The sequence below is a fragment of the Tyto alba genome, unplaced genomic scaffold (genome assembly GCF_018691265.1).
Source record: "Tyto alba isolate M040663 unplaced genomic scaffold, T.alba_DEE_v4.0 Super-Scaffold_2, whole genome shotgun sequence".
Classification (NCBI taxonomy): domain Eukaryota; kingdom Metazoa; phylum Chordata; class Aves; order Strigiformes; family Tytonidae; genus Tyto; species Tyto alba.
In genome coordinates, this window is record NW_024881282.1 from 38,310,254 (window position 1) to 38,337,840 (window position 27,587).

General features: G+C 35.3%; 1 protein-coding gene across 14 annotated transcripts in view; it reads left to right on the plus strand.

Annotated features, from left to right (window-relative positions):
• The window catches only part of ANKS1B (ankyrin repeat and sterile alpha motif domain containing 1B), a 437,905-nt gene that overhangs the window by 157,473 nt on the left and 252,845 nt on the right, over positions 1-27,587 (plus strand). For all 14 annotated transcript variants that reach the window (XR_004409587.2, XM_033010256.2, XM_033010249.2 and 11 more), the window contains 2 exons: positions 528-664; positions 14,386-14,566. Coding sequence is in view for 13 of the 14 variants with exons in the window: in XM_033010256.2 (XP_032866147.1) it covers positions 528-664; positions 14,386-14,566 (318 nt within the window). In the remaining variant the exon portion in view is untranslated. The remainder of the gene's footprint in view (positions 1-527; positions 665-14,385; positions 14,567-27,587) is intronic.

Sequence of the window (27,587 nt, forward strand, 5' to 3'; positions counted from 1 at the left end):
ATTTCATCTGAGAGGCTGAGTATATTTTCATGTAATTAATTCTTGCTGATCAATTACGTTGCTCACAGTATACAGGAATGTTGTCACTGATGGCTATTAGCATGCTCTAAGTCTATGATCTGTTTATATAACTTGTTGAACTGGGTCCTATGTGTTAGGATTTTCCAGGATGAGATATGAGTTACATTATAAAGCTCCCTTTCAAGTCACACCTGTTACAATGACAGCACTTGGATTCACAACCAGTAATTCAGGGTAATGAAAGTAAAAATATTTATGTTTGGTTTGTGCCTCAATTTATTTAGGTATTAAGAGAGTGCTGTATCCTGCCTTAACACAGAATGAATGTATGAGCTGACAAAATAAGTGTAGATATGCAATATATTCCTTACCAAATACATTTAAATTACAGTAGGTTTTTCAAGTTGAAATAGTGTTCCAAGTAGCATTCTGTTTTCAAAATAATTTTTTATTTTAAAATGTATGAAGTATTTGTAAGTTCACATAAATGCTATTTTTATTCACAGATAATGCACCTCAGGTAGCAATTACCGCACCAGGATCTGGTAACCATAGAAACAGCTCTACAGGCCCAACACCTGACTGCTCTCCTCCATCACCAGACACTGCACTTAAAAACATAGTGAAAGTTATACGTCCTCAGGTAGGTGATCACCATAAGCATCCTCTTATTAGTTGTATTTTTCATTTTAAAAGCAGTCTATGATGCATGTATTCTAAGAAGATATTATCACTATAGACATATGAATAGGTCAAAGATAGATAAACAGAACACAAAATATTTTTTGTACTTAAGAAGCAATCTTGATAGCAAGAGAAAATAGAATATTTTATGAATGAGCTCAACAACATGAAGAGAAATATCAGTACATTTTTATTATGACATTAATGATGAGTTAAGTGTTTATGTAATATTTTGTATTTTTTTTCTACTATTAGTTTTCTTCTAAGTTTATGTTCTCTTTTTATCAATATTGATTCCCTGTTACTTTTTCTGGTTTTCTTTCCTCTTTCTGTATCTCCATTTACATGGTCCCGTAATAGTTCATACCTTCTTTAGTTTACTGTCTTGTATAGTATTGCTTCTCGATTTTCATCCTTTCTAACTGTTTATATTTCTAATACTGTTTGGTAAACAAGATACTTAATGCATGGAAAACTTCAGTGCGCTTTGTAATTTTTTAAGGGGTACAGCCTTTAAAATAAAACCTTTAAAATAAGTAGATCTTAGAACTTGAATCAGTAGTATAGAAGTAATCAGCATACAGGAGTTTATTTTAGAATCGCAGGACCATAGGATAACATAGGTCAGAAGAAACCTCAGGGGATTATCTAATTCCCTGTTTAAAAAGGCATGACATTAGGTGTGCCAAAGCTAGCTGTGACAATTACACACTGAGTTGACTAATGTTGCAACTTTTTTGGTGTGAACGGAAAGAACTTCTGTTCCTGTCCTACCAATTATTGGGTTCAAATGAAGCCATCTGTTGTTCATTGCTGAGCTGATCTCTGCAACGGAGCCACGTTGATGCTAGTGGATGAAGGCTTTGCATCATCAGTATATTGTTGACATTTGTTTTCCTTAAGAAGTAAGCTGATGGATACATGGTATTTTGGTAAGAATTATATAGGACAGATTGTTTTGGTGCCATCCAAGTGAATGTTACAGGGATGGAGCTGGATATTCCTTTCAGTATTCATTGGAGCACACAGTTTGGAGGGTCTTGCAGAATTAAAGGTAATTACTAGATGTACCTGCCATTTCTCTCCAGGAGCCATTAGTTTCTTATGGCTGACACTGTCAATGCGCAAATATTCTGATGCAGGCTATCCCTCTTTGATACTACAGTAGTTTGGGTTCCACGTGCTGGTTTAAATCTAGATTGCAGGGGGGTCTAAAATAACAGCTTCTTCTCCTTTTCTCTTTTTATAGCTGTTTCTCGTTTTGCTTATTCCTGTAGTCTCTCTGTCCCTCCCACCCTACATCAGTATAGTACTGAAATGCCTCCTTCCCTCTAAGCTGTTTTTATAGTAGGCGGCAAGCAAACAGAAAGGTATTGGAATATTGTTGGAACAAGCTGTTGTGTGATAACTTATTGAAAATAGCATTTAAAGAGCTGTTTCCATCATGATATTGCCAACAGATGGACCCAGAACACTGAATGGTGATGTTCTCCTGCTAGTTAACTCTGAATGGTTTCATCAGATTCTGGGGAGCTATTTTCAGATTTAAATCATACCATTTACTGACTCCCAGTATTCTCATCATTCTGCAGAACAAAAGCTAGATGTGTGATATATATGGTCAGAACTATACCTCATTTGCTAAAATTTCTCTCGTGTCCCTACATGTGGCATATTTCCTATGCAGAAAACAACAGCAGAACGGCGCATGTAGGCTAGTACTTAATGTATGTTGTAAATCTCTGCACTAATACACAAGAAGTTGAATACACTATAGCGTTCAGATCCCACTGTATTTTATTCTCTATGTGTTTTATGCACATTCCTTCAGTATTCTTCCTTTTTTTTGTTTTTGTTGCTTACCTAATCACCTCCCCTCAAGATCTCTACACAAGAATTTAGACAAAGAACTTGTAGATATTTGCAATGTGATGTTTGAAAATCATTAGTGTTAATTCTGCCTGCATATTTAATTCCTTTATTCCATGCCTGCTGCATTCAATTACATGCCAAGCTCTTTGAAGGTTAACACAATGGGATTCTATTCTTGACTGACCTCTCAGCACTCATGTAAAACTAATGAAAAGTGTTGCACAATGCATGCAAAATAATTACATTTCTGTTGTCTGACAGAGCCTCTTTGCATTTTTCTAGCAAAATAAACAGATTTTAAGCAGATCTAAACTAGGGATCATATAAATTTCCAAAACAGCTGTCACTCCTTTCCCCTTTTCATATGTTTTGTGCATCCAGCACAGAAAGGTGCCAATGAAAGGCAGAATGGGGAACTTTTCAGTAGCTAGTTTTGCACTAAGCAGGCTCTGGTAGTTTGGATGAAACTGCCAGGAAAGTCTGGCCTTTCAACTCTTACTGTTATTTTCATTTATAGCCTTAATTACCTTTCCTGAAGGGTTGTGTGTATAACAGTTTACCTGCAGTGAGGAAAACCACTTTTTCTGTGTAAGCAGCAGCAGAGGGGACCAAAGATTTCTTCCTCCCACCAGTCTGGTGAGTGCAGGCAGTGTCAGAGAGTGGAAGAAGACAAACCTGGTGGGCTGATTTTGAAGGCAGAGGTGGAGGTCATTCTGCTTCCTGTTTTCTTCGGAATTTCTTTCCAAGACTGCATGCCAGCTCACATGATGGCAGTGCATATATCTGCTTCAGGACATGGCAGATTTTGAAGATGTCTGTATGAATGTGAGGTTTAGCACAGCAGAGTGGCACACTCCGTCCTGGTCCAGGTGGTCATAGCACCTTAGCTATGGCCTCTACATGTGATCTAGAATTTTTCAAATAAATATCTTGTTTTCAAATTTTCACAGGGTCAGTCTCTGAAAAAGAGGGTTTGTTGAAAAGTGGCATGTATGCAGATAAGAACCAAACAGAACTTATGTCAGGGTTTGAATCACTTGATCATTTTTTTTCCAGATTGTCTAGAAAAGTTTTAGGAAGTTTTAACTCAATAATTGCTAATTAATGAAGACTTTGAGAAAGTAGTACAGTTTCAAGTTAAAGACATATACCTTTGTGAAGTGGAAGAAAAAATGAGACGTGGTACAAGACCAAGTAGGTTGATAAGTTACCTAAAGTCCTCTGAAATTTTAGGCTCTCTTTCAAGTTTTAACTCAGTTCCATTAGTACATATAGTAAAATATAATTTCTCTTATCAGACTGGAATTTAGAGAGTGATAGTAAAATAGAGCCTGTTCTACCACAATTCCTATAGCTCTCATTCTGGATGAAGCCTAAGCAAAATTGGGCTGCATGTAATGCTTCATATATTTTTTGTACTAGCTACTCAATTTAATAAGGCTCTCCTTATTTATTTGTTCAGCTTCATTTGAACAAATAAACTATATACATAGAGGGAGAAAGAACACCTTTTTTCCTAAGAGACGTTTTTTTTTGCTGGTGCTATTCACTTGTCAGTCATTGGCCAATTCTAATAAAATTGAATTCTGACTTCTCACTTTTAAAATTCTTATTAAATGTAATTCAGCATTTCCATATTCTCTTCTTGTTTTTCTAAGCAATGTTTCAAATGTCTAACTGTAGGTACAGCTTTTGATGTCTAAATGTGGATTATTTGAAAGTGACTTGGATTTTATCTATCATTGATTAGTATTTTCCTCTTTTTATGTGAATAACCCAACTCCCTAGGAGTGTTGTTTCAGTGATATAAAGAGGGCTTCTGATAGCAAGACAAAGGAACAAAGAATTTCAGTGTATCTGACAGTGAATCTATTCATTATAATATGATTTTTTTCTTGTGGGTTTGGATGTGCTGTCTTTACATTAGTCATTTTTTATATTTTTCTTTTATAACCTCTTTAAGAGAAGTTACAAGTCCATCTATGGTTCATCATTCCTCTGACTAAAACATCTAGCAATATAATAGAAGATAATAGTTTAAACATTAGAGGACAAAAGAAATTGCCTCGTTTTTCTGCAAGTGATAATGAAATCCTGCAGGACATCTGTAGCCTCTGATAGACCTACCCAGTGAGCCTGGTGGACCTATGTAGATGTAGTTCATTTAGGCATAGGGGAAGACAGGGACTATGTTGAGGGACCATGATGTTTTACCCCCTACAGCAGTCTAGACATGAATGGACAGACCAAGCATAGGAGATATGTGCTCCAGAGCCTCTCTGACCTAAAAAGTGATAGTAATTTGCATTCAAGGAAATTATATCTCATCCTTTTTGCAGTCAGGTGCAGCAATTACTTTGAACAAAAACAAACAAACAAAAATCTTAGAGGCAGATCTGGAAAATCATAGTTCCAGAAAATAAATTTTCAGAACTAATTGTTCCATAAACAGGATTTTCAAGTGGATTGTGTCACTATTTCCCCATGGTGATATAACCCTGGTTCCTCTCCTATGCCAACAACCAACTGCAGTACCCTTAGTTCTTTCCAAATGAAATGTAGCCCTTGTCACAGTTAGCTTGAGTTGGCACATGCCTGTGTCTGCAAACTTGGAGAAATCTCCACTGCAGGCTGTTGCACCAGTGCACAAATGCATGAGAATTCTGTGATACATCTACTGAACTTGTTTTGCAACACAAAAAATCTGCTTTATTTTATCATAAAAATGAGGGCTGGAGAGCACAGTTATACAATAAATTCTCACCACTCATTTTCAAATGAGATCACAGGACAGCTGGGGTGTAAGGACCTTCTTTCTCCTATAAACAGCTTTCTGTGCTCAGCCCAAGTACAACATGCTCAGACAGACAGGGAATAACCAGCAAAATCATCATGGAGAAATAGTGCAGGCACACTAAACTTCCTGTTCGGGTGCACACTTCTTTTTTCTGGTGTATTTTTGTGCTGGACTTTGTGCAACCATATGTAGTGACCATGTTTAGCACAAGAGGCAAATAAGACTTAAAAAAGACTGAGAGTTAAGATTTTGTAGGGGATGAACCCCTTCATCTCCAAGGTAGAAGCCACCCCTGTGTACATCATTTTATGAAGTTCTGAAAGGTGCTGAGCATTGGAAAGGTGCTGAGTATTCTCAAAACCCACTAAAATGAAGATGTATTCTGTGGTCCACAGATTGGCAGATTTAGCCCTCATCATTAGTGTGCCTGGTCTGGAGATCTCTCCTGCGTTACATAGTGTTTCCAAGGTTGCATATATCCATCAGAGCTGCAAGAACTTTAAGGTAGTTGATAGCAGTAGGTGACCTTGATTCTAGGTACGGAGATATATTTCAGAAAAATCTCTCTCTATGTATATTTTTGTTTGTAAATCTTTGAAGTGTCTATACAAATCTACTGCACACATTTTGATATCTTGTCATCCTAATGATGTTGAAATAAATGAACAAAGAAGCAAACAGATAAATAAAGCTCCTAAACAGCCTTTAAGAAATAGGAAAACAAAGAAGTAAGAGATACCCTGTCAGTGCTGTTAAGGTGTTTTTAGCAATTAATCTATGCGCAACTGAGAATAGGACAGATATTATGAAATTCTGTTATTCTGAAATACTGAGTATCAATTACAAAAAAAAGGTTATGGTTGGAATTGTCTCACAGGACTGATTTTTTTCCCCCCCTGTATTCCCACAGAATTAATGGGTAGAAGACATATAAAAGAGGAGGATATTTTTTTAAAATTTCCTTAGAGCATAATGGATAATCTGTGACGAATAACAACATTAACCAAAATATTATTAAAGAGAGGCATTGTAAAAGATGTCCTTTGACAAGTAGCTATAAACCATAATTCTATTTAGATTATTTTAATTAGAGCTGAGATAATACGAAAACATAAACACGTCTACCCAATACACTGTATTAATGAAAATAGCAAACAGTATGTGTGAGCGCATTTAATTACAGTTCAACAGGATACTAAAGCACAAGTATAAATTAAAGCAGAAGAACACTCTTTATTGTCAGGAGCATTATGTTTCTAAACTATCACTTCTACATGCATATGTTTTCTTGGTTGAAGCTGGTTGCTTAGCTGGGGAGATTCTCTAGGCTGTGTTTCCTGATTCAATATAAACATAAATCATACAGAAGAATCCAACAGACTAAACTGGTGAAATACTGAGCATAGAGATAGTTCAGAAACTGAAAGATAGGTATGTACCTCTACACTAGTAAAATAGGCTTCTGAGCTCTGGAAGGTTATCATCTGTACTGTTGAATTGTTAACACAGTCCTGGGTATGGTTCTGGTCCTATATAATTCTTTCTCTCCAAAAGTATCCACTGTTGGGCCTGATTTGGAATTTGAATGGATCAAGGACCATTCCTCATAGGTAATTCTGCTTTGAAGACCCTGCTCGGAAGATTAATGAAGTTTAATAGTAGGAGTGTGAACCAATCCATGCCAATTGCTCTAACCTAGTATGTATAATTCTTGGAAACAGTAGCACAGTCAGAATCTGGAAGATTGAAGTCTTGCCTATATAGCTTTGATGGATATCTCACCAGGTTCATAGGACTTTCCTTTGTTTCTGCGTAGTATGGGGTAGTCTTGAGCACCTTAGTTATTGAGTAATCTTACCATCACCTGAAAATGCACTGCATTTTCACAGATGCATGCAATCCATAGCATGGAACTTAAAAACCAGTCATCACCTTGACCCTTCAAAATTTGTTATACACAAATGTAATGATATAAACAATTTTCATAATCTGTAGGTCAAAATGGGGATGTTGTTAACAGGTGGAAGCTGAGCTTTTTTTTTGAAGAAAATGGCCTTACATCCATTTTCCATCTGTTTCATTGAAAATAACAATTATTTTTTTTTCATCTTTGAAAGTTAGAAACTTTTTATAGCTGAGGAATAAGACATTCCTCTATTTATCAAATTTATCCTTTGGAATTTGGAGCTCATTTCAAACAATGTTTTCCCAGGATAGGAATAATGGTGTATTTTCAAAATCTGGTCACATCTATCAAAGAGGGAAACCACTATAAAGGTGTTACAGTTTTTAGCATTCAGGACTGCTATACCTCACAACCCACAGCCGTGATATGGTTGCAATTAAAATGAAAGTAAAAGCCACGGAAAATGGAGACTGGGAGATCTGTTTTTTCCCTTATTTATTTCCAGTCTGATATGTAATTTGAGGTAAGACCAGAAGTGGAAGATGGAAGGGGGCAACAACCCCCTGACCTTTACATACTCCAGTGGAGGACTCCTAAAGGAGGAGCAAGTATAACATGCACAGGGAACAGAACCACAGGAACAGAAAGCACTATGGAAATATGAGTCACATTGCACGACTTCCTAACCACAGGCTAAAGGAAAGAGCTACGTGTCTGTGCCATCCTTGAATGTGTCACTAATGGTTGAATTAGCAAAGTACGCTGATGTGCCATGAGACTGATGTAAAGTATGTACTTGCTGCTCATGCGGGATGCAAGAGGTGTCTTTCTCTAAATTAAAAATCAGTCAAACAGAAATTTCAAGGACTTTGGCACTATGATATCATTAAAAATGAATTTAATTTAAAAATGCATTATGCTTTTAGCAATTAAAAGGATCTACAGTTTAAAAAGAGTTAAATAATGTATCTTTTTTGTAGTTGTTTGTTTGTTTGTTTGTTTGTTTTTTTAATTCTCATGATTTTATAAGCTCCTTGTTGTGGCTACTTGGGATATATTTGTTGCCAGCCACTGTGTAATTTCTGCCTTCAGCTCTTAAACTAAATTAAGATGTTGAGGATTAAAAAGAATGTCAAGATGGGTGCTGAAACTGCCTGTATTTTATTTTTAATTGTAGTGGTAATTTAAGATAAGGTTCTATAAAATGAAAAAAGATAAAATTAGACTACCTTATTAGAAAGACAGTGTGTCTTCAGTTTGTTTAACATGGTATTTTGAGGTTTGACAGAATAATTGATTCAGGAGTCTAGTAATAGTTCAGTGTAGTCTTTCACTTCTAGGTGACATAGATGAATCAAACCCAGTTCCATTGTAATCACCAGTTTTTGCAATTTCAAGGCTACCTGATCATCTTAGTTCAGATCCTATAAATCAAATAACTCTTGGCAGCAGCACTGACTGATGAGAATTTATCAGACCTGCTGATTTCTGCAAATCAAAACTGAGGTACCGGAGACAGGCATAAGCAAAGAAGCCTGTCTTCTCACAGGTTGTATTTTACCAAGAAAATTACAAATGTTATGGGATTTTATGTAAGTGTACATGGGCAAAAGAGACAAAGATAGAAACAGGGGTGGTATGTTGAGATGTTGAGGTAGAGCACAGAGACTAAGAAACTGTAAAAGCGGTGTGAAAGTTTTATTTGAAAGGGAACACATAGATTAAAATTGAATGCATTGAAAGACAATGAGAGGGATGTAGTGACAAAGTCAGTGGGAGAGAGGACTGTTAGGGAGTTCATCTGAGAGATCTTGATGACAAAACCACAGAGAAAGCAGAGAAGCAGGTTTGGAAATACCAAGTAGAATTGGAAACAGCTAGGATGCTGTGAAGGGTGTTTTAGAGTAAAACAAGTAGTTTTGAATGGAATATAATAGACAGGAAAAAAAATGAGAAAAGGGAAGGGATGAAAGGGTAAGTGAGTGTGTTGAAAGTGAATGGGATCTTGATAAAGAAGGAAGCTGGAGAAAGGAAAATTTCTGTAGTGGTAGTGAGTTGATTGGAGAACAAGAGGAATGGAATCATCTGGACAGGTGTCAAAATGAGGGACTTATATGGCCACGTAGCTACACTTGTACTGCGTTATGCGTGTGAGATGAGCTTGGGAAAGGGGCCACAGCCTCTTATTTTCTTTGGTAAGTCTGTATTTTATATGCTAGCTAGAATTTGGTGATGAGGATTCAATTCTCTTCTATCATGCATTTTCTGCATGGCTTTTACATTATGTAGGGCAGTTGGAATTTGTCAGGAACACTGCAGAATTTCCTCTAGGCTCCTTGGTTCTCAGTGATTTAATGAGCTGCACATCTGTCCCTTGGGAGAGCTCTGTACCCTAGTTCAGCATCTGTAAAATGGGGCTAATAGCTCTGCCATAGTGCAGAGGAGTGTTGTGAGAATTAATTCTTTAAAGACTGTGATAGTGGTATGTACACCAATCTCAAAGATAAGAGAAGGCGGGATCACAAGCTTGTATTGCAGTGTACTTCAAGGCTGGAGAAATATTTTGATGTTAAATTGAGAAAGGAATTTTGCCTTACGCCCTCTGCTAAATATGGTGAGGATTATTTGAACAATCCCTTGTGTGCTCGTAGTGTTACATGCGAGTCATGGTAGCATTACAGAATTTGCATGCAACTTCCATTCATAGAAGCACTGAGTAAATCCTTACTTGTATTTTTAATAGAAAGGCAATTCAGTATGTGTATTTTGATGCCTTTCCTATTTTGCAGTGTTCAAAGTGGTATCTTTCATTGATAGATTCACTACTGACTTAACATGAAAATATTCTTATTAGACCTGATTTGAAAGTTATTTAAATCTTGTTATTGCAATATCTTTAAAGATTTTTATTGACACATATCTGCTTTTGCCTTGATGATTAAGTTTCTTCATTGGCCTGATGTGGTATGCTGTTCTAGGATAGTCTAGGGTTTTCTACGTTGGTATTATGACAATTGAAATAATAGTAATGAAGAAACATTTTAAAATAAACAAAACTAGTCATTAAAGAGATTTCCATATAACAAGTAAATTAAGTACATTAATGTAATGAATAAATTAAATCTAATTATGGACAAATCTGCATGTGGTTATGTAGCATACATAGCGGGATAAAGTTAAGCCATAAGTATGCTACAATTTCATGTGGGTTATATAACTGTGTGTAGACCTTCTGAGTAGTATGGGGCAGACATGCAATGACTGACAAAGCTGGATTTGGTACAAAGAGTGAAGGAAGCACTGCCTCTTTGGAACAGAGTTTTGTATTTGTACAATCTCCACAGCTGTAAAACCTTGACCCCTGACTACGTTTCCTGGATGTTATGGTATTCCATATAGTAAATAATCTTTTTAGAATTACTCAGGACCTACCTCAAGGGATCTTAGTAAATTTAGTTTAGAAGTGGCTTTGGCAGATGCATTCCAGAAAACCAAGGTACAAGACTCCAGTAAGTGGCTTCTTAATTGCTGGCTACACATTCTGCCAGTAAGGCTGGAATTTGACTCCAGATTCTACAAATGAAGTAGGGTTTCAAAATTATGTCTACATGTGAACTAGAGGTGGGATTCAATCTGGAACTAAAACACCTATGCTTTCATCTCTGTATATAAGAACCTCTGTCTGATTTGGATATCTAATCTCCAGTCACGCTCAGGAGAGATGTAGGATTCACTTCAGTTACCTAAAACTAGGCATCTAGTATCATTCGAGGTGACATAAAGGTGTGTCTGACATGCACATGGAGGTTCTCAGGTATGATATAGGTCCATACGTAGGGGAGACCTGCACTCTTCTGAATGGTGGTGGGAGGCCAGGTAAGATGCCCCAGGGAATCTCCAGTGATGGTAGATACTTGCGTTAAGGCAGGTGAACCAATAGCAAGGTAACTGGGGTGAGGTGAATTGTTCTCTGGACTCTATTGGTTGCATTGACTAGATCTCAGTTGACTGTAATGTGAGCTTAAATACCTAGTTTAGATGTAAATATCTATACTGTAAATTTAGTTATCTAAATCTGGAACTGATTTTAATCCTAACTGTAGAAACAAATCAAATTTTCTACACTTTTTGTGCAAACTGTACTTTAGAGAAACACAGGCAGAGGGATGCAATCAACACAAACTGATTTACTACATCTCTCTTAGCATATATTAATGAATAGTTAGCATACTTTAACAACATAACATTTTACAGGACCCAGAAAAGGTGCAAAAGGCTCCTCTAGTTACCTACAAAAACTCAGATACTAGATTTCTGTGTAATTATGTAGAAAAATTATTGGCACATGTTAACAGATAGACCTTGTTAACTCCAAACAATATAGCAGAAGTTTTACGCTGTAGAGTTCTGTAGGCTATGTGAGGTTCTGTACATAATCCTTAGGGTTGGAAAGACATATTAAACTGAGATATGTTTCTCTGAATTAATAATAATGTCAAAGCCTAAAATAATATAGCAAGTATTTGGTATCACCCAGGCCACCAGATGATTGAACAAACAGAAAACATGTTTCTAGCTTCTATAATCATCTCTGAAAATTATTCTAGACTTTCTTTATATCACTTTATGCACTTTATATCAGAGCAAATTATAGCTATTTATTGACAGACACATTTTTAGAATCTGTGAGTATTCGTAAACTCAACTGATCTGTAAAAGAGCTTCAGAATAGTTTGGGGTTATTTTGGTTTGTTTCCCCCTTCACCTACCTTCCCCCAAGACCTTGCAGTTGGTTTTTGTGAAACATTTCACAGACGTTAGAGTAGCTCGTAATAGTACACTGAGGTAAAGTGGAACAGCTGATCAGCCTTAAGTTAGTAAAAGGCCGTGTGATGTATCAGATGCTGCTATTATGGCCCCAGGAAAGGGGCACACGGTTGAAGCAGTGACTGGAGACCCGACTGGAAAAAGGGCAGAGCAGTTGCTTTTGAAGCCGCTTGGGAATACAGAGCTGGACCATCCCAGTTGCCCTTTTAGCTAGAAACTGTCTCAGTTTAAAAATAACCAGAGATCCCACACTTCATGTTACTTGAAGTGTCACCTTTTCAACTCAGAAGCTGAAGTTCTGCGAAACCACAAAGACACCACTGCTTGGGAGAAGGCCAGAAACATGTTTCTAAATGACCAGAGATCTTTTCCAGTTTTAGAAATAATTAAGTCATTGATTAATTTGTTGTCCAGCAAAAGTGTGGAGTTTAGCTTTAATTAATACACATGAATATTTCTGTTCTGATCAGAGAGTTGTTTTGGCTCAGTTCCCAAACAATGACTTTTAACCAGACTGTTTGATGTTGGAGTCTATCCCTGTTCATTGAACTCTTCCATGAAATTACTAGCCCTAGGAGTCAGCCTTTCAAAGCAGAATCTGGTTTTAATTATTAAAGAAAGTAAATCCCCTCAATAGACCATAGATAAATTCTGGATGAATGTCTAAATTTACCCTTTGCAAATTTTCTCAATTTTAACAGGACACAGTTAATTCACATGGTGCCCAACACAAATTTAACAATAAACATTATACAGACCTAAGTCTATTTAATTTGTTGTCTGACATTCCAATAGAAAGAGCGAATGTTTACTGAAAATGGTTTGGTTCTGTATTTATAATACGAACATTGCAGGACTCATAACCTAAAAATTAAATAGATAACAAACAAAATTGAAAATTACTCCACTGAGATAGATTGTATTTTAACAGGTGGTTCTGTGTAAGGTCTGGTGAATAGCTTCATGTCCAAGGAAGATCTTATTGCTCCCAGGGAAATAATTTGGTCTTGACACTAATAAGTAGCAAATTCTTGACCTTTACAAATATTCTGACCTGTTAAGCCTGACATGCTAAAACAAGAAAAGTTAAACACCTTTTACTCTCTTTTTCTATTTACTTTTCCCAGCATTAGTTATCTAAAACAGCAGTTCCTGAGATGTTTTTCACTGTCGTGAAGTAAGTATATAGACAGCTATACACCTGGATGCAAGGCCTCCTCTATACTGGAGGAGACAGTAAATGTTTCAGGTCATTGATCTTGAAGCAACAAGGAGCCTTGTGGGGTTAGGATATTCTCAGAATGGAGCCAGATGTGTGCTGCAACAAACTATTTAGCGTGACATTGCAAACCGTCAGTGCTCTGTGGCTTATAGTCCATGACACTGAGTGCTAAGGTTATGTCTATATTAATAAATTGTGCAGTGCAATGGGAGCAGATCTGTGTAGTGAACAAGTTGTTGCTGACCTGATGATCACACTATATAAATTTCACTGTTTTTAATTTGGGCTAGCTTTAGTGTGGTCCGGTGGTCAGAAGGCGATAAGGAGTTAGAACACATTTTGTACAATCCTGGAATGTACCTTATGGTGTAGATCAACGCAAAAGCAAGGAGGTTCTCATGCTCTGAAGCTGCTCTGCAATCCAAAGCAGAGCCATTAAGTGGGGTCAGTTCTGAGGTTCACTTCAAAAGTAAATGTTTGATACAAACCAGTATCAAGTTTTTCACTATTCCATGAAAACTCATGAAGGTTTGATTTTCATGTATGTTTTTTAAGCTGACACTTTCCCCCTAAGCTTTTAGATATTTCAGTCTTTGAATATTTAAGGCAGCCCTTCATAAATTGAATAAACAGCAGAGGGTTGCTTTCGAGTGATGAGTGCTTGGTCTTATTTTGTAAATTTCAATATACAGGCATCAGCGGTCTAATTGTTTTGCAAGATGTACCCAGCAATGCAGCTGGTGAAGAGCTCCCTTTCCTATCAAAAGATGATTGCAATTATTATATGCAAGGATGTAAAGCCCTATTTTATTTTGAATTAAATTGATTAGCATGAAGACATGCATTTTTTTCTAATAAAGATTATCCAAATTTTGGAAGGAAATTATCTCTACACACCACAGCTTGTCATATGAAATGATTTTTACTAATATAACCTTGTAGCCAAATAAAAACAGTAAAAAGAGAGAAATCCTAGGTAAATTTATTAAATGTAATGTAATGAAAATTGTATGAAAATTCTGTATTTTTCACTCCAAACTTCTATTTTTCTTGTAGCCCAAGCAGCGCACATCAATAGTATCTTCTCTGGAGTTCCACCGAATGAATCACAGCCACAATTATTTTGAAATCAACTCATCCATTGGCTGTACAAGTTTTATTTCTACACCTGCAATCAGTCCAGCTAATTATTCCTCCAGACCTCTGGAATACAGTGCTGAAGAGAGAGAACTTCCAGGTATAGAAAAAAAAACTTACTTTGCCTATCAACAAATCTTTATAAAACTGTAAGTCTGTGGGTTTAAGCTGGAGTTGCTGTTGTCTTTGGTAATGAAATACATTAATCATAAATACACAAAAGTATTTCTGATTTTTTTTCTGCTGCCCAGCAAAGGCTTTTCATATTTCATGACCAATATTATTAAAATATACTTTTTCCTGAATGTTATATTTTGAATAAAACAATCTTTGTTTTACAGAAATGTCTAGAATTTAGGTATTGTAGTTTCTGAAATTACTGTGATTGAGGTATGCATCTACTTTCATCATTGTGTGGTCAGTATACTCTAATATGAATTTTAAGTTTGAGAAATGTGATTAGAAATCATTACATAACCATCAGTAAAGATGAGGAAGGGAAGATTTCTAAGTAACCTGACATTCTTTTTGCAGTAGTAATGGGATTCATTAAAACAAAACTTTAATATATTTGTTCTGATGATAAGAATTGACTAGAGTAATAGTGTGATTGTAACTGTGAAGGTTTTAGCTATATACAGAGTTGTACATAATGAAAATGCTTTAAAAGGGATTAAAATATTTTCTTCTTCACAGAGTAAGAAAGTGTCAGTAAACCATGCATTTAGCTACTTCTGTCCCTCTAAATTTCATAGGTAAATTGCTTTACTTAGGCTAAACTTGTGTCAGAAGAGTATAGTATTTGGGAAAGCTGATGTATTGAAACAAATGTCTTTGATAGCTAGTTTATGTGATCTGCAGATGGAGTTATTTCTTTTAAACATATACTTTATTTAAGATATAAATAGGAGTAAATTACTGTAAAATAAAAAATGCAAATGTTGAAATTCAGTACAAACTTATCATTTGGCTTTTGTAGCATTGGTCTTCAAATTAGATGAAACCTCTATATTTCTGGTTGGTAAGACTTGAAAATTCTGAAAACTGTTGCTTTCAGATGATCAAAAAAAATAATTTCATAGTTAAATCAAAGGAAAACTATATTGTTAAAGAAATGTTGTGAAATAGCTAAAGAATGAGAAATCCTATCTGTTATGATGAAGAAAGAGTTTAGATGATCAGGAATTATTCAATTTTTTTTTTTTTTGGACTGACTGTGTCATTATCTTTGAAATTAAAAGAATGTCCTTATATTCATGGATATAGAAAATCTTTTCAAGCCTAACTGGAAATAATTAATATGAATGGTATCTTTTATTGCTAGGTCTGGTGTCATTTGATTCTTTAGGTTTTTGAGTGGTTTTGGTTGTTATTGTTTTTCCTACTATAAGTTCTCTTCAGTGATCATCATTTTATTCTGAGCAGTTGAATGATACTAAATAAATCTTGATCTTTAAAAGTAAAAACAAGAAAACAAAGAACATGCATTGGAGTTGGATAATTAATTTCTCCAGTTTTCTGCTGTTGCACAGTTCTGGTTAAGTTCTTCACAATATCTGGATTTGCTTTACTTTTATCTTCTTTGGTTAAATTTACAAGGGACTGCACTCTGTAACTTTTAATCACTGCATTTCATTTGGTCTGAAATTGGAACTATAATCTCATGCTTATTAGATCTGTACATTTCTAATTTGTGGATGATTTGATTTATGGATTGAGTGGAAGCTGAATTTCCTCTTGTCTCTGCCTAGAAAGCTAAGAAAAAAACAACAAAGGCAAAATGACTGGTTCTGAAGTTCTGGGAATCTCCTACAAATTTTTGAAGAGTACAGTTTACCATAAGTAAATCATTAATTTGCCATCAGTAAATGAAATAATTACATTAAAAGTGCAATTCCTCCCCCCCACCCCTCCTTCTCAGATGGTTTTTATCCTATAATTATTTAATATATAGGATCACAGATTAGACACAATTTTAGTCTGAATTAAAAAAAAAAAAAAAGTATTTTGCTCATTAAGGTCCTTTTGGCTCCTTAATTATAGATGATGCACTATAATTCTGCAAGGGACAAGGAGTACTAATGTGTAAAGAGAATAGCAACATCCAGAAAGAACAGATCAAAGCTGTCTCTCTGAAATGTCTCTCAGGCTTGTCTCTTACCTAGATTGTCAAAAGCTGAACCTTGAATAGAAATGGTCATCAAGGAGTAGCAGAAGTGTTCTGCTACAGCTTTTTTGTCTGCTTTAGTTAGTTGTAGTTTCAGTGAAAGGTTCATTGTTCCTTTTCCAGATCTACAGTGACAACAGTCTTACATGTCTTGATTATAATCCTAATTTCCAACTTGTTAGGAAAATTCATGGAAGATCTGCCCCTTACAAAAATGTTTATTCAGTAATAATTGAGGATTTGTGCACATTTGAGTGTTTCCTTCTATATTATGTTCTTGGGAATTTATGTGTCTCTTGTTCTTTTTTAAAAAGCAATAAATTATTTTACCATGCTTATTGAAGTCAAGGGTCTTCTGGCTGACCAGAAAGAAGCAATATACAGAAGGAACCCATTTTCATAGTACCTTTCTGTTGCCTTCTTTGAAACAATCAAAATGGTTTTTACAGAATTTCTAAATCAGGGTCTGCCATCTAAGTAGTCTATTCAATTTCAGTGCTTTTTATGTTTTCTTCAGGAAACTTGCAATGATTCATTATCATTCAGATGAGAGTGGGAGATGAATACAACAAAATAATTATTCTAGTTCTAAAATCTTCATCATTTTACCTCTACCTCAATATTCTGCTACTAAAGAAGAATTGATCTCTTGTAACTTTTGATGGATTAGAGAAAATTCCTTTTTATATTTGGGGATCTCAGTTTTACTCTTGGTGTTTGCTAATTCCCTACATCCCCTGATTTGAAACAGGGATCCTGATTTTCAAGAAGTGTATTTCTATCAAGTAGAAAACTACTGAGCTCTACCACAGCACTATATTATCCGACTGACAGCATATGACAACATTTTCTGATTAATTAGCTGGAGAACAGTCCACATATAATGGTAAGTACGTGCTTTAGCTTTGGGATCAGATGGCTTTATAGTGTAAACAAAACCGTGTATGCTGCCTGCATGGATGGCAGAAGATACCTTAATATCAGGTTGCCTGCAACTAAAATGTAAGAATAAAGATTCTATTACCTGTTTTGAACTTTAATTGGTGGAAGAACCTTCAACAAGTTGATGAAAATTCTTCTTTCACACCAGTATACGTAGGGCAGACTGTGAATGCAGCTTTGGCATGGCCTATTTTCACAGCTTTATTTGCAGCAAGAACATTGACTTCATTGAAGTGTTCTTGAATTCTGAGTGAATGATCATGCTTTTATAGCATTGCATTTCACCTTGAGTTGATACTCTGTGGATCTAAATAATGTCAGCTACTACCATTAAACTTTCTATGCTAAAAGTGAGTCTACTCCATTGCACCAGGAAGTGATTACTGGGTGTAACTGTCATGGCAAGATACCAGTCATTTTCTTGATCATCTGAGTACATACATAGTAAGTGTTTAGTATGGCAGTACAAATGAAAAATTAAAGACCTGATGATCAGGTGAGGGTTTCATTTGTGAGATGTTCCTCATATAACTTTGCCTATAAACCGCTAGATGTGCAATATCATTCACTCCAGAGGAGGACAGTCTGGGCTTTCAGGGAGAGGCATCTCTAGTAGCGTAGGTCTATGTCTTGTTTTTTACATCCCTGAAGTTCCTTTGAAACTGTAAATCTTAAGGATTGAAGGCAACAGAATTATCACCATCTTGGTAATGTCAGCTTGGCACAATCAACAGTTGCACCTGAAATTGTCACTCTGATTTATTTTAGTTTTCATTTGTGCTTGATCAGTCAGAATAATGAATCTTTCTCTAACCCATATTAACTTCATTATGTCTTCTTGTACTGAGTAAAATTGGGCTGTGAAATTAAAAAGACAGTTCCAAAGATATTCTTGTTCTGTTTCAGATCAGAAAATAGATCTCTCCTGAAATGCATATATGCAGCAAAAATGTCAGCAGTTGTTTCTAGGTAATCTCATTGAAATCTGTATTTTCAGTCCATGAAAATCTTTATATTTTCAGTAAATTCTGTATACCATTCATCGGTAAAAGAGCATACAGTTTATCCTCTCATCTTGTTGTGCTACCTAATGGTATTTACTAGGTTTATCTCTTAGTTACAAAGTCTGTCTCCACTGTAGGACCTTAATATAGATCTCATTCTTTTTACATGTCTCATTTTCTGACTATGAATAATGTTATTTCCTTCATCTAAAAATGTTACATTGTTCCTTAGAACAACCCGGGATATACAATTTAAGGATTCAGCCTTTAATATGTGGACTATAATTTTTTCTCTTCTACAACAAAAAAGTAATATTTGAGTCACACCTTAGGTTTCTTCTGCAAGTGTCTTCAGATATTTCTTTAAAGTAAATATCTGATTAAATTGTTCTGTCTCACAAGCCTGATTTTTCTGAAGCAAAACCAGCCCTACACTTAAAGATAAACTTGCAGTTTTATCCTTCTCTTTTGAGAGAACCCAGATATTCAGCATATTACTGTGGCTGTTAGAAAGTATTAGAAACTTGGTTCAGAGGTGTGGTCTAAAATTCCTGGCTACGTTGTATTCCTAGATACAGTCAAAATTTCTTCTGCTGAAAGAATGTTCATTTATGTGACATTAGCAAAGCTGCTATTTGAAGTAGGGCACATATTTGTCAACATTACTTTCTTATTCAAATATCTCATTTATTAAGATCTGATATGAAAAGATCAAACTGTGATGTTTGCGTAGCCTCTTCAAGCCTTGTTTCTTCAATTATAAAAAGGTTGGGGGTTACTAGAAGTGAAATACAAAGTTAAAGGAATGCAAAGAAAAAACAAAATGCCTTTTGTTGCTATAGGGTATATTAGAGATGATATGTATAAGTTCATGGAACGCTGTCTGTTAGCAATACCTTACTAATTGCCAAAAGAACACATGGTTTTCTAGTAACACACAAAGGGAAAAATATTGGCATGTAAAGAAATAAACATAATCAGCAAATGCTGGTAAACAAAGCATTCCCATCTTCTGTATATGGATATCTGCACCTCCAGTGGGAGAACATCTGAAAAAAATTGATTATGAGCCTGTACCAACCTGTCATTGATTGAGAACTCTCTTCTGGATGAAATGCCTGAGAAGGTCAAATTCAAGATCTCTTTTCTCTCATTTTCAATTTTCTTCATCATCTTCTTGATTACAATACAACACAATCTGCCAAGGCATTCTTCAAACCAGGTTAATTTGAGCCTTTTCTTCTGTGAATATTATCTCTTTTTTCCATTCAATTTATAGCCAAGTTCAACTGAGTGCAATTAGTAACATGTAGTAGAGCTATTCCAGGAACTGCTACTGGGGATTATACTCAATTCTGTCTCAAACAATTTCTTTTTTGTTCTAATTAAATTGTCCGGCAGATGTAGCATGTTAAGGTCTCCTTACGTTGCCCTTCATTTTGCTGCTTCTAATTCCAGCCTTTGCACAGTTATCCAAGGCAAAGATACAATCTGTCCCACAGGAACATATTGTAGTGTAGGGTTAATTAATATTATAAATGTCTATCTGTTAACTATTATTGTCTTTACACCTTCCAGTTTCAAAGCAACATACTTATGAATCTCATTGTAATTATATCTTACTGTTACAAATATATCAACATGCAGTGTATGATGTCCAAAAGTCTGATAGAAAGACCAAGTGAGGCATTGCGTGGAAAGCTGTAGATGAAACTGACTTCTGTCTTCCCATTCAAAACTCAAGATGTCTTTTTGCAAGAAACTGATCTTCTGTATTAGTGCTGTCATGAATTGTTAGATACAATAAGCCCTTAAACCCCATGCCACCTGAACTTAAAAATAATCTTGTTGGATATAGTTACATTATTCCAATTTAAACTTCACGATACTGTTACCTAGCTCTTCAGTAATGCCTATACAGTGTTATCTTTCAGTCTTTTCACAGGCTTAAATTAATTATTTGGACTAAATACACTTAGTAATTGTAGTGTAAACCATACTGTCTCACATGTCAGTACCTATGTGGACATTCTGATTGCTATGTCAATAGTAAACTAATATTAAAATAAAGCTATTTGAAGCAGGCATGTTGGAGGAATAAAACTGCAGATTTAACTCTAAGCCCTGTTGTCAGATATAGCATTGGATATGTTAATACAACAAGAAGTTACATGAACAGCTAATTTCTTTTCAAATTAAATTCTGAACCACCTGACCACATGTGAATAGGCACATGTTGAGCAATGTGCTTGCTTATAATTTATTCAAATGGCTACTCTTCAGAGGGTTTGCTCTTTTCCACCACATTATTTGCTTACTATGAATAAAGCCAATTAGCAATTGTCAACAATACAGAGGGAAAAAAAATCCTATGTAATATATAAAATACATTTACTCATTTGAAAGCCCAAATTCCTAGGCCTCAATCTGGCAAGCAAGAAAGTAGGAAATATAGCAATGCTGTGATGATTCCGCAGATGAGAATTTCTTAGAGACTGTCCCAAAACTGGGGAGGATTTCCCTCAGGATCCTTAGGAACACTACACTTTACACTACAATCAGCTTCAGGTGTTAGCTATTTCTTCAAATCTTTTTTTACCCCTAAAGTAAACGTAAAGTAATGTATGCATGTTTGTGTACATGTCTATTTGCGCTACTAAAATCTACTACGCGTCATTTAGTTGCACAGCTCCTTTTCTTTGGGAGATGACAGAACAGGCATATAACATATATCATCATATCATAAAATGTTTTACTGAAGGAATATCAGATATTACAACAGTAATCCTGTAAAGAAATTTTAAAGAGCTTCTTTGGAGAACCAGGTTAGAATGAAAAGTAATTACATTTTTAATTATATATATCTGATGTGCATATTTCCAGTTATAATGATTACCCTGGCATGTAAGGTCAAAAGAAGAAGTATTTTCTTTAATGTTTCATTTATAATTCTTAGACATTTCTAAGAGCACAGCAACTATAGGCAATACTTATATTTATCTGATTGCCATCTTAGTCAACATTTGCTTTGCTGTTATGTGTTTGGGTTTTTTTTTTTTTTTTTTTAACTAAGCTAGAAGTAAAACTACTTAACTTGTACTGGGGCCATTGGCAAAGACAGATCGTTTTAGTCTTTATGCTGTCAGCATGCCTTGTACTGTTCCCTTATCTTTCCTTTGGACATTTTGTAAATAAGATTGACCAAGCTCTGGAGGGATGCTCATATGAAAACTTCATCAGTCAGAATTGCCATTGCAAGATGAGGGCTATGAGAAAAGAGCACTATGATGTTTCAGTCTTCAGTTCCTCACCATATTGTTTGTGATACAATTTTCTTTCACTCTGTGGATGTATTTAAACTTTTTGTAATATTATTTAGAATATTCTACCTTACATTTCAATGTATTTTTCTTTTATTGTTATCATGTCCTCCTATTAATATTTAATAACTTTCCCGCTTCTTCTCCTTAGCAGAATGTTTGTATCTTTTAAAAAGCTTTCTGCTCACATGCTGTATTTCTGAGCCCTATGTGAGGTGATTGGAACTGAAAGAAATGGCAAAAAAAAAAGCCTGTTTTTTTTAAAGAACTTTTAATCCTCCAAGCATACTTAGTGAGCTCCAGTAATGAAGAACCTCTTCTATTTTCTCCTAAAACCATTCTGAAATAAAAGACAAGTTTTATTTCTCTTTCTTACTCTCTGTGCATGTAACTCAACTGCATCTTTTTCTGTTTGCTGTTCCTTCCTACCCAATTGTAATGCTACTAGCTTTTGCTGTAATAAATTTCTCTCTTTGTGTTGTTCCACTATGTATAAATATACCATCTATATAGGTGGGAAAACAAGCCTTCTATATCTTTGGTGAATACCCAACATCTAGGGCAGAGTCAGTCTCGTTCATTAGCTAATTAATTGAACAATGTAAAAGAAACATATATCAGAGTACATTGCAGTTGGTAGTATTCTTGAGGAAAATGAACATTTGATGCCATTTAGCAAAAGGAGAGAATTGAACCCAGATCTCCCTCATTCTGAAATAGCTGCTATCATTTTGCCTAAAATGGAGATGACACCATGCGTTCCAGACTTTTGATTCTAGCCTTGAAAACATGTTTTAGCAGGAACTAGTCAATAAATCTGAGACACTTTCAGGAATAACTGAACAGCTCTTACTATAAACCAAGATGAAATATTTACATCCATTTTTTCCTGTGTTATTGAATAACTTCTATACAATAGCTAATTCGATAGTTTGTGATTAGATAAGGATTCAAAAAAATACTGGGAAGTTTGAAAAAAATTAAAAATATTCCTAGCTCTAGAGACCATTTCTACCCTTTGGTAGAAATAAATAATTGCACAAATTCAGGATATAACAAATAATATAATTTGAAACTGTCAAGAGACTTCTTTGAAAATCTATAGAAACACTGTATATGATACCTAATTTTGGACTTGGTCATGCAAGTTCTGTAAATGAGTGTACATTTTCTGTTTCTAGTTGTAATGTAACTCTAATTGTAAAGTTGTACAAATTGAAAGGAGTGGGGGTTTTCCATTTCTGTTGTTACATTGTAAGAGATTCCATCTTCTTAGAAGTATGCAGAGGATTCACTGAGTTTGGACTTACTCAGATGAAGAAGATAGGGTCAGATGGCCAAATCTGAGGAAGATACAAAGCTGTACTCTGAAAATATGTCAGAACTGTCAGATCCCCAAATGAATAAATTCTCATAAGTTTAACAAAACCAGAAGGACATAAAATAAAAAGCATTAAAAAGGTTGGCCTGAGTAAGAGTAAAGTTTTTTCTACCCTGTATCATGTTTGACAATGACAAAATATGAATGCCTTTGGGAATTGCATAATTGCAGGTAAAATGCATACTGTTGCTTCTTCAGAATGTTGTTACAACCTTCAACTATTTGCAGCCCAAGGTCCTCCTAAGCCCAAGGTCCTCCTGGATGTTTCCTGTGTATTACATAACTGTAGTGGATTTATGTTCTACGTGTGGATTTATCCATTCTCCACTGAACCCATGTAAAATTTTTGTACCCACAACACATTATTGAAAGGAGTTCCACACTTAACTAAATATCTAATCCCCATGAGAGGGTTGTACCTTTTGTTTCCCACAATTTAAAAAATCAGAAGGCTGAAAATTGTGTCCGTTTTATATGTTCTAGAGGTTTAATTTTTGTGACTTGCACCCAGCAGATTGTGACACCATCTGATGCCAATTTTCTGCATTTCAGCAGCACTGTACGTAGAATTATTTTCTTCTGGATCGTGGCTTTTTTTTTTTTTTTTTTTTTTCTAGTTACGGAGATTTTTCTCATATAAAGAAAAGCCCTTTGATAAGTCATTTGAAAGGGAAGTCTTATTTCCAATTTTGTTGATGTTTTGTAGAGTTCATTAGTGGTTTTTTACTGCTTGCACATTTACAAGAATGAAAGTATTGAAGACCTATTCTGTAGTGACATTATTTATGTATGTTATTTCTTAATATTTGTCATGTTGAAGTACCCTGTTAAGAAAGAACTCCAGGTTGATCTTGTACAACTCACAAGGAGTAATATTACTCATCTCCTAAGGATTTTATTTTTGAGAAAATATTTAAGAATTTCTGTCTCCAGACATATCTCACAGGAATGGCAGGATTCTCTATAATCCTTCCTCTCCAGAATCTATATACATAATAGAGGCAACACACATCTTGTGCCATCAAAGATATCAAAACCAGAGTTTTCCATAGTCTTAGCAAGAAGTTTATCATGCTATATGCACTCTCTTTTTTAATGTATTGAATAGCTTGTAGCTTTGGTAATAAAATCCATGCTTCTGGTCTCAGTTAGGCTTTAAGTGGCTGTAGAGACCTTGTATGACCTTGCACAACTGTTTGCAAGATGCTTCCTTGTCAAGGAAGAAGAATCGCCATGCAAAACCTCAACCTATATGTGAAAAACCAAGCATATACAAAAAATAAGTTCATTGTAGCACTTTTAGGACCATCTTATTTAAAATCCAGTTTAGTTTAATTTAAACTCTAAATTTAAATTCAACTTAGTTAAATTCAACTTAGTTCAACTCTGGGGCCCAGTATGCTTGCTTTTTTTGAATTTAGATTTCAGGTTTTCTTCAAATATAATGTTCCCCTAGCAGCTTTTCGGTAATCAAGCTATCAATATATATACATATATATACACAGACATATATATATTCATGCTTGAGAGCTGTCTTGTTGCTGTTAAGTTTAGCTTGCATGATCTATAGTCAGGAGAAAGGTAGGTGTAGGTTTATTCAGTTTTAATGGTCACTGGATTCCATAGAATATTATAAACCAATATTATAATTCAATAACAATTCAATATTTCAGTAGAAAGAATTCAATAATAGATTATTAAAAGTTAATTTCCTTTTATGTTACTAGTTTTGGTGTTTCCCATAACAGGAGAGAGAGGTTGTTGTTGGGGATTTTTGTTTCTGATAAATGGGTTTACACTATGAGAAAGCTATATTTACATGTAACAGTCCACTAAGAGGTAGTTTAATGTTGTTATTACTAAGGCAAAAGTGAAAACTGGGTATCCTTTAAAAGATTCCTGTATATCATATTCTTGCTGGATCTTAAAGTATTGTCTTAGAATGTTTAGTGGCACCTTAAAAATGGTGGAAGAACAAACCATGTGCATTTTCTACAGAAAAGTCAACAAAGGTATAACGCTCACATTGAAGCCCATCTTCCCATTTAATTTCAGCCAGAAGAAATACAGTTCATGCGCTCTGAGACTGCTCCGGGATGTGAACCAAAACACAATAAATGGGAACTCTCAGATTTCCCATCCAAACTAAAACACTAGTGTGGATGCGCCTATAAGCCTTCATTACAAAACAGCTCCTATTAACTAGGAAAGAATCAGAACAATGAAAACAGTGAGAAAGGAGAAAGTCTGAATATTTCAACTATAGAAAAAGCTCTGATTGGCCCTTTTACCTTTTCAAATATCAGAGGGCCTGACTATGAGACACAGGTTTTGTAAAACCAAATTTATTGTTATGCTTTTCTCTTCTGAGATAAATGCAGGAAAGCCAATTGTTAAAAACATAAATATTCAATTATTTGCATCATTTTGTGTTTAGTCAGGCAATTAGAATAACCTACCTGCATGCTAACTCACTTGCATCCCTCTGAAAAAGTGAGATGATATTTATAATTGCCCTCCTCTCCCTCCTCCTGTGGAAGATATCCTATGCTGTCTTCATAGGAAAGAGAAAGGTGACACTGAAAAAGAAAGAAAGCGGATAACAACAGAAAAAATAAAAATATTGCTAAAAATGCAGGTTTAGGAAACAGGGAAGACTACTTTTCCCTGTATTGCTAGGTATTTTTTGCAAAAGTAAAGACATACATTATTTCTCTTGAGCAACATGAACTGCATGGACTACAGTACCCCAAGCTTTTTTGTATCTCAGGAGGTAGTCTTATATTATGACCACAGAATAATAAATATTCTATATCATTTATTCAGATGTGCTCAGGGAATTTAGGCAGGCAGATACATTTTGGTGTTTTAACAAGTAGCTCGTCCTCACCTGATCTGCTGTATCTTCATGATTTTACTCTACGGCAAATGCTGAATTAATCTACTTCACAGTGAAATAGAATATACTGTTCCTTACCATCCATGCAGGAGTGCTAAGAGCATACACATGGCCAGTTACTACAAGAGCACTGATGCTTAAGTGACATGTTGCCCCTTATCATGTACATATACTTTGAAAAAAGGATGGGGAAATGGAAATATCAAGAATTTCAATTAAAGATGAAGTGAGCAGCACCAAAGTACTAAGTGCCTTGCTTAATTTTCAATAAAATTTTGGGAACAGACCTTGACCAGACTTATGATTATTTCAGGAAATAATCAAACTTATGATTATTTCAGGATTTCAGAAAATTCTGAACTGATATATTCTTTTTCTCAGGAACATTATTCCACAGTATAGCAGCAGCTGAAACATCACCTATAGCAACAGTAGCCATGGGGAAATATTTTTTCTCCAGCAGTGAAAGCAAACTGCTATCACAAAATGATACACTTTTAATGCGTATTTTAGTTTTATAGATTTTTAAATGACATCTCTTTGAGTTTAATAATGTCGTCTATTTTGGTCTAGGCTACTCTGCATCTTATTACTCTATGGATACATCTGTGAATGATATTGGGTCGCTTTAAATACTTATATCAGCTACATAAATAATCAGCACAATTACTTCAGAAAGTATTGTATAGTTCTTTCATTTCTTCACCTTTTCAGATTTAAATAATCACAGATTATTACTTACTGAATAATTCTTTAATTTCTCATTATAATTAGATACTGTGTTGTGTTTTTCTTATGGGAGTTTTATTTCTTTTTATGGGAGCTATATGTACTCTTCTTAGGATTTACAAACCAAGCTTGGTTGTTTGATATGCACTTTCCTTCCATTCTGTTCTTTTGCATCACAACCAATAAGACCACTCATGTTACTAACACCACATTCATATACTAATACTGAGCTACAATAATTTCGACCAAAGGAAAACCCACCCATCAGTCTGTGTATAATTAAGTTCTGCCTCAGCAGCCCAGACAACAAATCTTGTACAATTAGCTTCCTATCTGTAAGCAAATTAAGCTTGAAGGATTAATTACTAAGCATTGTTATTGAAATAGTATTAGGAAATAAATACACAAAGTAGTAAAAGGACATTATAATACAGGCTGGGCAGGGAATGGATTGAGAGCAGCCCTGCAGAGAAGAACTTGGGGGTATTAGTGGATGGAAAACTGTCTATGAGCCAGCAACGTGTGCTTGCAGCCCAGAAAGCCAACTGTGTCCTGGGATGCATCAAGAGCAGTGTGGCCAGCAGGTCAAGGGAGGGGATTCCCTCTCTCTCATCTGCTCTTGTGAGACCCCACTTGGAGTACTGTGTCCAGCTCTGGGGCCCCCAACATAAGGACATGG